Source organism: Salvelinus fontinalis, chromosome 38, assembly GCF_029448725.1.
Source record: "Salvelinus fontinalis isolate EN_2023a chromosome 38, ASM2944872v1, whole genome shotgun sequence".
NCBI lineage: Eukaryota > Metazoa > Chordata > Actinopteri > Salmoniformes > Salmonidae > Salvelinus > Salvelinus fontinalis.
The window spans coordinates 7,769,478-7,777,731 of NC_074702.1; the positions used below are offsets into that span (position 1 = coordinate 7,769,478).

At 45.7% G+C, this 8,254-nt stretch overlaps 1 protein-coding gene across 1 annotated transcript; it reads right to left on the bottom strand.

Annotated features, from left to right (window-relative positions):
- Positions 1-2,653: 2,653 nt before the first annotated feature.
- Positions 2,654-6,218, bottom strand: LOC129837788 (uncharacterized). Its single transcript, XM_055904229.1, has one exon. It carries the CDS (start codon positions 6,157-6,159, stop codon positions 5,329-5,331), a length of 831 nt encoding a protein of 276 aa, XP_055760204.1. The 5' UTR covers positions 6,160-6,218; the 3' UTR covers positions 2,654-5,328.
- Positions 6,219-8,254: the final 2,036 nt, after the last annotated feature.

Below are 8,254 nucleotides of genomic sequence, written 5' to 3' on the forward strand. Positions count from 1 at the left end.
CATGATTTACAAATGTACTTGCAGTTGCAGCTGCATGAGAAGGCCTGCAAGACCGCGCAAAAAATGAGCATAAATGTAGAGATTTATTTACCATTGTCACATCCTAGATGATGGAGGTCAAATGTACACCTTCTTCCTGAAACACCCACAATACGGTCATCCATTTTGACCATGTTCCCAAGCATCTCCATGCAGTCCGATTGGTTTCGTGCCACCAGGGCCACAATAATATACCCCCTCTCTGAATGTCCGAGTGTGACCCCCTCCCCATGGGTTACTGCAGCTAGTGTTGCCAGCACTGCCACTGCCTGGGTGGGGGCACCCCACCGGAATCCCCACCGGCTAGGTACAAGGTCGTCAAGGTTCTCATTAGCAGCTTTGAGAATTTCCTTGTTTATTATGCTCTCCCTTTAGGGGGCTTTGGCTTTGCAGGACCAACCCTGCCAAGCAGGCTCAGAATCTTGAGGGGGCAGTGCTGCTCATGGTCCCTGTCCTCATTTTGGCTGCATACAGACCGTTTACAGCATGCACATAAAACAGTTAGGGACTTCTCCTTAGTATCTGGGCCATTCATGTGGGTGTCTAGGGTATAGGGCCATGGACCGTACCATTAAAATAGGATAATAAATAATTAGATATAATTTATTTTAAAAATGTAGTTCCCCATGATAGGACAATAAATAAATAAGACGTATAATTCATTATAAAAGTATAGCCATCATTTGAACAACATTGAAAGCCCTCTCATACCCGGCCCACAGCAATACACTGGCTCTGGGATATGCAACTATTTCATTACTCACTCACTCAACTTTCCAAACATAACAAATAAAAATAAACACACACCACACCATCCACACATACTGTGCCTTCTGTTTACTTAGTTTTTATCTTCACTATGTAGAAATAGTGCTTGTGTTCAATTAGTTATATGTGAAGATTTATAGAAAAGCTATATTTTGTATTGTATTGTTACAATCAGTAACCGGGCTTGAATTGTGTTTACTTTCCTCATCTATGAGAACTTTGTAATTTTTAAAATAACCATGGAGTAATCTTTGTGTCTCTGAACAACTGGTTATCAATATATAGTTTATCCACGACGAGAGCTACTCGTTTCGCTTTTAATCTATTTTCTTTGAAAATTGGATACAGAACTTTGCGCCGTTCTGCAATTTCTTGCGGAAACTGATCATTCATGCCAATTTTGGTCCCAGAAAGTCTTTTACCCAGGCTTTTAACCATTATTTTATCTTTAAATGAAGCAAATTTGGCAACGATTGGGCGTTCGTACCTCTGCCCTCTCTGTCCGAGGCGGTGTACATGTTCAAGTTGGATCTTATCGATAACTTCGAGTGGAATCTGAAGCGCTGCAAAAAGGAACTCTCTAACTACAGATTCAGGAACCTCTCCTTCTTTCTCTTGGATACCTGTAAGTACCAAATTCTCTCTCATGGATCTAGTTTGTATGTCCAGTAAGCATTCTTTCAGAACTTTGTTCTCCTTTTTAAATTCATTCATTTCGGTTTCAATCTTATTGACCGTCCCTTTTAGCGCGTGTGTTTCCTTCTCCAATGTCTCAGTTTTTTCATCACTCATCTCTAGGCTTGCCTTCAAGTCTTTTATATCTTTACTAACTAATTCAAGTATACCCAGTTTGTCATTTATTGATTTTAACAGATCGGTTTCGACCTTTACCATTGCCGGTGTTGAGAATATTAGATCATCCGTGTCGGTTGAGGAGTCACGTTTTCGTTTTTGATTCGGTTCCCCTGTCTTATTCTCCATCATGTTTGGGTGTTGCTTGTTTTCGTAATATTTGTCGATAAATGTCTCTAGTCTTAGGATTTGTTTTGTGTTATTATCCAGATTGAAGGTTATCACCCACCAGATTCTTTAGTGCTAATATTTTAGTCTAATTTAGCAGATATTTCGAATATTATGTTTTATCTTGAGGTGCTCTACATAACTTCGTTCAGTCCGCCATTACCAATCACTGTTGTTGTCAGAGGCAGCACTGCGCAGTGGGCCAGCCATCCGGAGCAGAGAGGTAAAGACAGAGGCTCTCTATAAGCTGTCTATATATATATGGCTCTGATCCGGAACATGTTATTGCAGTAGTAGAAAAAGTACCCAATTGTCATACTTGAGTAAAAGTAAAGATACCTTAATACAAAATGACGTGAGTAAAAGTCACCCAGTAAAATACTACTTGAGTATCAAAAGTAAATGTATTTGTTCAAATATACTTAAGTATCAAAAGTAAAAGTAGAAATAATTTCATATTCCTTATATTAAGCAAACCAGACAGCACAATTTTCTTTTTTAATAGTCAGGTCACACTGGTAAATAGTAAAGTAAAGTACAGATACCCCCAAAAACTACTTCATTAGTACTTTAAAGTATTTTTACTTAAGTACTTTACACAACTGTGTTATTGTAAAGCTAAGACATTTAGTTAACCAATCGGCTCAGACAATGATCTGTCTGTGACTAGTCTGGGCTATATTTTGACTAGTTCCTATTCACTAGCTCATGAAAATATCTGCACTTCCCCCCATATTAAACTAACACCTTAGCATCATCAGAGAGAATGTTTTTTGAGAAACAGCTGTTGGATTCTTAGAAATGCTCCTTATGTGGGATCTAAATACTTATTTGATTTAACCTTTATTTTGACAGGGAGTCATGCTGAGACCAAGGTTTATTTTACAGATGAGCCCTGTAATTACAAAAATACACTACGAAAAGCAAAAAATATGGATTTAAAGTTACAAAAGAAAGAACAGATGGAGAGGATTAGGTTATCTCGCAGGGCCGCTGGAAAAAGCCTGTTACACTTCATTATTTCATGAACATGTTTAAACACCTCAAAGGGAATAATGATATGTCATAAATCAACAATGAGGGTTAGATGTCCATTAGTCATCTGTACTTGACTGAATGGTCCACCACATGAAGGGGGGCGCTATTGAAATCCTACTTTATGTGAAGGTGTTGATGCTGTGGGTCCCATGTGTCCCAGGTGTTGTTGCTGTGGGTCCCATGTGTCCCAGGTGTTGTTGCTGTGAGTCCCAGGTGTCCCAGGTGTTGTTGCTGTGAGTCCCAGATGTCGCAGGTGTTGTTGCTGTGAGTCCCAGGTGTCCCAGGTGTTGTTGCTCTTAGTCCCAGGTGTTGTTGCTGTGGGTCCCAGGTGCCCCAGGTGTTGTTGTTGTGAGTCCCAGGTGTTGTTGCTGTGGGTCCCAGGTGTTGTTGCTGTGGGTCCCAGGTGTCCCAGGTGTTGTTGCTGTGGGTCCCAGGTGTCCCAGGTGTTGTTGCTGTGGGTCCCATGTGTCCCAGGTGTTGTTGCTGTGGGTCCCATGTGTCCCAGGTGTTGTTGCTGTGGGTCCCAGGTGTCCCAGGTGTTGTTGTTGTGAGTCCCAGGTGTTGTTGCTGTGGGTCCCAGGTGTTGTTGCTCTGAGTCCCAGGTGTTGTTGCGGTGCCAGGTTGAAACACTAACTTGAGATCCTGACTATCTACTGATCAATGGGATATTTGCACAAAGTTGTGATTTGCATGTTAGGATTGATGTTAGGATTCAGCCCTCTGTCTCTGGTCCTGTAACCCCAGTAGGGTCTCCCTCCTCGGTAAAACACACGTGTCTGACTCAGCGAGGAGTTAAGCAGCTTAGAGACAGTGCTCCCAGTCCCACCAGGGGGGGGCTACAGTACTGATCCTGCATAAACTCTAATAAAATGTATGACTGACATTAGAGGGAGACTAAAACAACTGTTCTGTTTGTGGGATTGCGTAACACAGAGACAGACTGAGACAGTTAAACAAACCTAGGCAACAGCAAGAGCAGAAATACAATGCACAGGTTATCTCCGTGTGGGACAGAGAGGGTGTGTGCGTGTGCGCCCGTTTGTGTGTGTGTGTTATGGGAGGCCATAGGTGGAGCATTGTGAGAGTATGTGTTAGGGTCAGGCAGGGATTACATGTGAATTTAATCTGATGTTCAGGATTACAGTCCAGCAATCAAACACTGACTGACCACATAATTCAGCTGCTGCATTAAACAACAAAAACACACACTTCCCAGTATTAGCATAGTCAGAAGCGAGAAACCAAGTACTGGTTTATCCCTGGTAGTGTCACTGGTGGTGAACCGGGGTTAATGGGTTCAAAAGCACTACGAGGTGTGTGAGGTTTAGCATGTGTGAAAGCTGTTGTGTGTGTTGTGCTTGTGTTGTGTAGATGTGTCTGGCCGTGCAGGGCAAGGCAGTCTTGGCGTTCCTCACTAATCTTAATGGCATTATCCCAGCATGTGTCTGAACAACAGAGGAAATACTCTGCAGTCCTGAAATACCAATAGAAAACCCTTGGTCGGTTCCACAGTGTAATTGGAGGCTGGAGGAGAACACTCAGGACAATTAAAATCCCCCCTTCATCTCTCTCTCCTCCCCCCTTTTACTGCATCTGTGGGCTCTATTCAATTAAACACAGTCTAACATCCTAATGGTTTTGTGTACCTTAAAGACCAAAGGTTTGCTGCATACATGCTGCAAAGATATACTTTATATATGCACTGCAAACAGACTACCCACTGGGCACATTTGGTTGAGTTGTCAGCTAACGTGAATTCAACGTGAAATCAATCAGCCAAACAAATTCACAATGACATTGAATTTAGGTTCAAAGTTGGGTGGGAAAAGGACGCAATTGCCTTACGTTGATGACTTTTTGCAAATGTTTTGTTGAAATGAAGTGGAACAACGTGGATTCTACCAGTTATTGGCCAGTAACATCTAACTCAAGTAAAGAGTAAGCATGTGGACAGCCAACAGCCAACTATGAGAAGGCATTAACTTTCTTTTCATTGCTATGATTTCTGTCCATCTCTTGAGCCAAGTTTGGGTGTGTGTAAACAGAACCCCTATAGGAGAACAGCCATGACAGAGTCACTAATATCAGATCAAACTGAGTTACAGTTAAAACGACATCATGAATCAAAGTTCTCCAAAGCAGCCTGTTCCACAGCGGAATGTCTGGCCGTATTTACTGTGTGTACGTGCATCAGTCAGGATGGCACCACAGTCACTGTCTGCAGTGGAATCCTCCCTCAAGCCCAAATACAGTCAAACACCCCTGAGAGAGACTTTACTACACAACAACAAGCTGACGTCACCTAGCCCTGTCTCCCCCTGGCTCTGCCCGTCCTAGAGGGGTAGAGAGAGATGCCCAACACACTCCACTGCATCTACAGCCTATAGAAACCACAGAAAGAGATGGAGAAATATGTGGTGCATTTCTTTAGAAAGCATGTACAGATGTGAGAAGAGTAGAACCTCAGAGTTGGTGAATAGAGTGGATAGGGGAGCCTGTCTGAACGTTATAGTTGATCTCACTGGAGTTACAGGAGTCAGAGTACACAGAGGAGGGAGCTGGGGAGGGACAGGAGGAGGGGGGGTCCTGGTGGTGCAGGACTCTGGTCAGCAGGGTTGAGCCCCCTTTACCCCCCACCTCTCTGACTCTCTCTTCACGCCCCTGTCCCTCCCCTGGCAGCAGTGAGCTCAGCGCTCCCACAGAGAGAACGTTCAACTCTGACCCCTCCTGTCTAGGCACTCTGGGAGGCAGGGGGGGCAGGCACTCCTCAGGGAGAGGGGAGTGTCTGTCTGAGGGCTCTCTCTGGTTCCCCTGTTCCACATCCTCATAATCACGGTTCTCCCAGCGCCGTTCCCTTGTTTTCTTCTGTTTGCGTTTCCCCTGCTCCTCAGGGTTCTCAAGGTTCTCACGCTCTCGGTTCTCGCGGTCCCGGTTCTCGTACAGCAGGGTTCCAGCACAGATGAAGATGAACAGGCCGATGCCCATCACGACAGGGCCGAGCAGTTTCATTCGCTCGCTGTGGGAGCTGCCTCGCCCACCCACAGGGTTAGGAGTGGAGTTAGCGTACCCGGCCACGGCCACAAACATTCCCACCATCACCACGACAACGCCCGCTAGTAGCCATGCCCCAGGAGGGGAGCGGAGGCGGAGTCTGACTTCGAGCTCATCCTTCTGTTGCTGTGAGAAGCAGAGTGGGCAGGGCCATGTGGTTTGTGGGCAGGTTGTTTTAGGTGAGTGGGAGGAGTCTTGGGTGCAGACGGCGTTGACCGCTCCACTGGACCCCGCTGCTGTCATCCTCTACCACAGACTGGATAGACAGAGGACAAGTACAGGAGAGAGAGAGGACGAGGACAGGAGAGAGAGAGAGGATGAGGACAGGAGAGAAAGCGAGCACAAAGACAGGAGAATGAGGGAGGACGAGGACAGGAGAGAGTGAGAAGACGAGGACAGAAGAGAGAGGGAGTGAGGACGAGGACAGGAGAGAGAGAGGACAGGAGAGAGAGGGAGGACGAGGACAGAGAGGGAGGATGAGGACAGAGAGGGAGGATGAGGACAGGAGAAAGAGGGAGGATGAGGACGAGGACAGGAGAGAAGACGAGGACAGGAGAGAGAGGGAGGATGAGGACAGGAGAAAGTGAACAGAAGAGAGGACGAGGACAGGAGAGAGGACGAGGACAGGAGAGAGAGAAAGAGGGAGGGAGGACGAGGACAGGAGAGAGAGGGAGGGAGGACGAGGACAGGAGAGAGGATGAGGACAGGAGAGAAGACGAGGACAGGAGAAAGAAGACAGAAGAGAGAGAGAGAGGACAGAAGAGAGAGAGAGAGAGAGGACGAGAACAGGAGAGAGAGGGGACGAGGATGAGAACAGGAGAGCGAGAGGATGAGGACAGGAGAGAGAGGGAGGACGAGGACAAGTGAAAGAGGGAGGATGAGGACAGGAGAGAGAGGGGACGAGGATGAGAACAGGAGAGCGAGAGGATGAGGACAGGAGAGAGAGAGAGAGAGAGGAAGAGGACAGGAGAGAGAGAGAGGAAGAGGACAGGAGAGAGAGAGAGAGAGGAAGAGGACAGGAGAGAGAGAGAGAGGAAGAGGGCAGGAGAGAGTGGACGAGGACAGGAGAGAGAGTGGACGAGGACAGGAGAGAGAGGGGACGAGGACAGGAGAGAGAGAAGACGAGGATAGGAGAGAGAGAGAGAGGACGAGGACAGGAGAGAGGACAGGAGAGAGAGGGAGGACGATGACAGGGGAGAGAGGGAGGACGAGGACAGGAGAAAGAGGCAAGACGAGGACAGGAGAAAGGGAGGACGAGGACAGGAGAGAAAGGGAGGACAAGGACAGGAGAGAAAGGGAGGACAAGGACAGGAGAGAGAGGACGAGGACAGGAGAGAGAGGACGAGGACAGAAGAGGGAGAGAGGATGAGGACAGAAGAGGGAGAGAGGATGAGGACAGGAGAGGGAGGACAAGAACAGGAGAGAGAGAGGTAATGGGGAAGAGAAAAAAGACAGGGGGAAAAGGGTGGGGTGGAGTGAGAGAGCGATTGTTGAGAGTTGACTTTGTAAACAACAGGAAATGACAGAGGTGATAAGAACCCCAGGAGTTAATGAGATGCAGTATGTGAGTCCTTCTAAACTCGCGCCTCCTAAACTCCACGCTAGATTACCCTATACACAAGCCCTTTCACTGTAGCCGTCACATTTAAACTCGAACTAAATATTCCACAATAGCCTATGTAAATAATAAAATAAAGCACTGTCAAGACAGACATATCGATGGCGTCCAATTCTGAACTAAATGGATAATATATGGTCGACCAAGTCCCAGATGTAACTTCTATTAGATTTCACAAAGTAATTTCGTCTGATTTGGGGCTTTCCTTGAACATTCAATCATTCCGTCACTGAAACAAGGAACATGAATGCAAAAAAACGAGACATTTAGTAAAGATTACAAAAAGTTCAGAAATTGTAGATTTTACATAACATTATATAAATGATGGCAATAACATCAGTCAAAAACGTTAATTGAAGGGTTGAACTTGTGCAACTTTTCTCGAGAGAGCGGAGTCGCGTTGTCCGATTCCGGATACAATGTAACGGTAATCTTTTAATTTATGGTTATCTGATACTAAAGCCTTTTTGACATTGGGGATGTCTGAATAATGTTTTAAAAAGTAAGTCAACACTATTGACCAAATACAAACTAAAATGAACAAGTAACACTTGCTTTTCATGTGCTGCGCTGATTTTTGAGAACGTTCCGATAATGGTTACTTGCCTCGATTTGGCTGTTGCTCCGTTGTGGACATTTCCGCGTCGCTCCTGCTGCTGTCATATCTGGAACTATTTTCTCAACATGATGCCCGCTATTTATTTTGTCCCTACATTAATA

Bases quoted from the DNA above. Each gene is read 5' to 3' on its own strand.
- LOC129837788 (XM_055904229.1), bottom strand. From the start codon at position 6,159: ATGACAGCAGCGGGGTCCAGTGGAGCGGTCAACGCCGTCTGCACCCAA.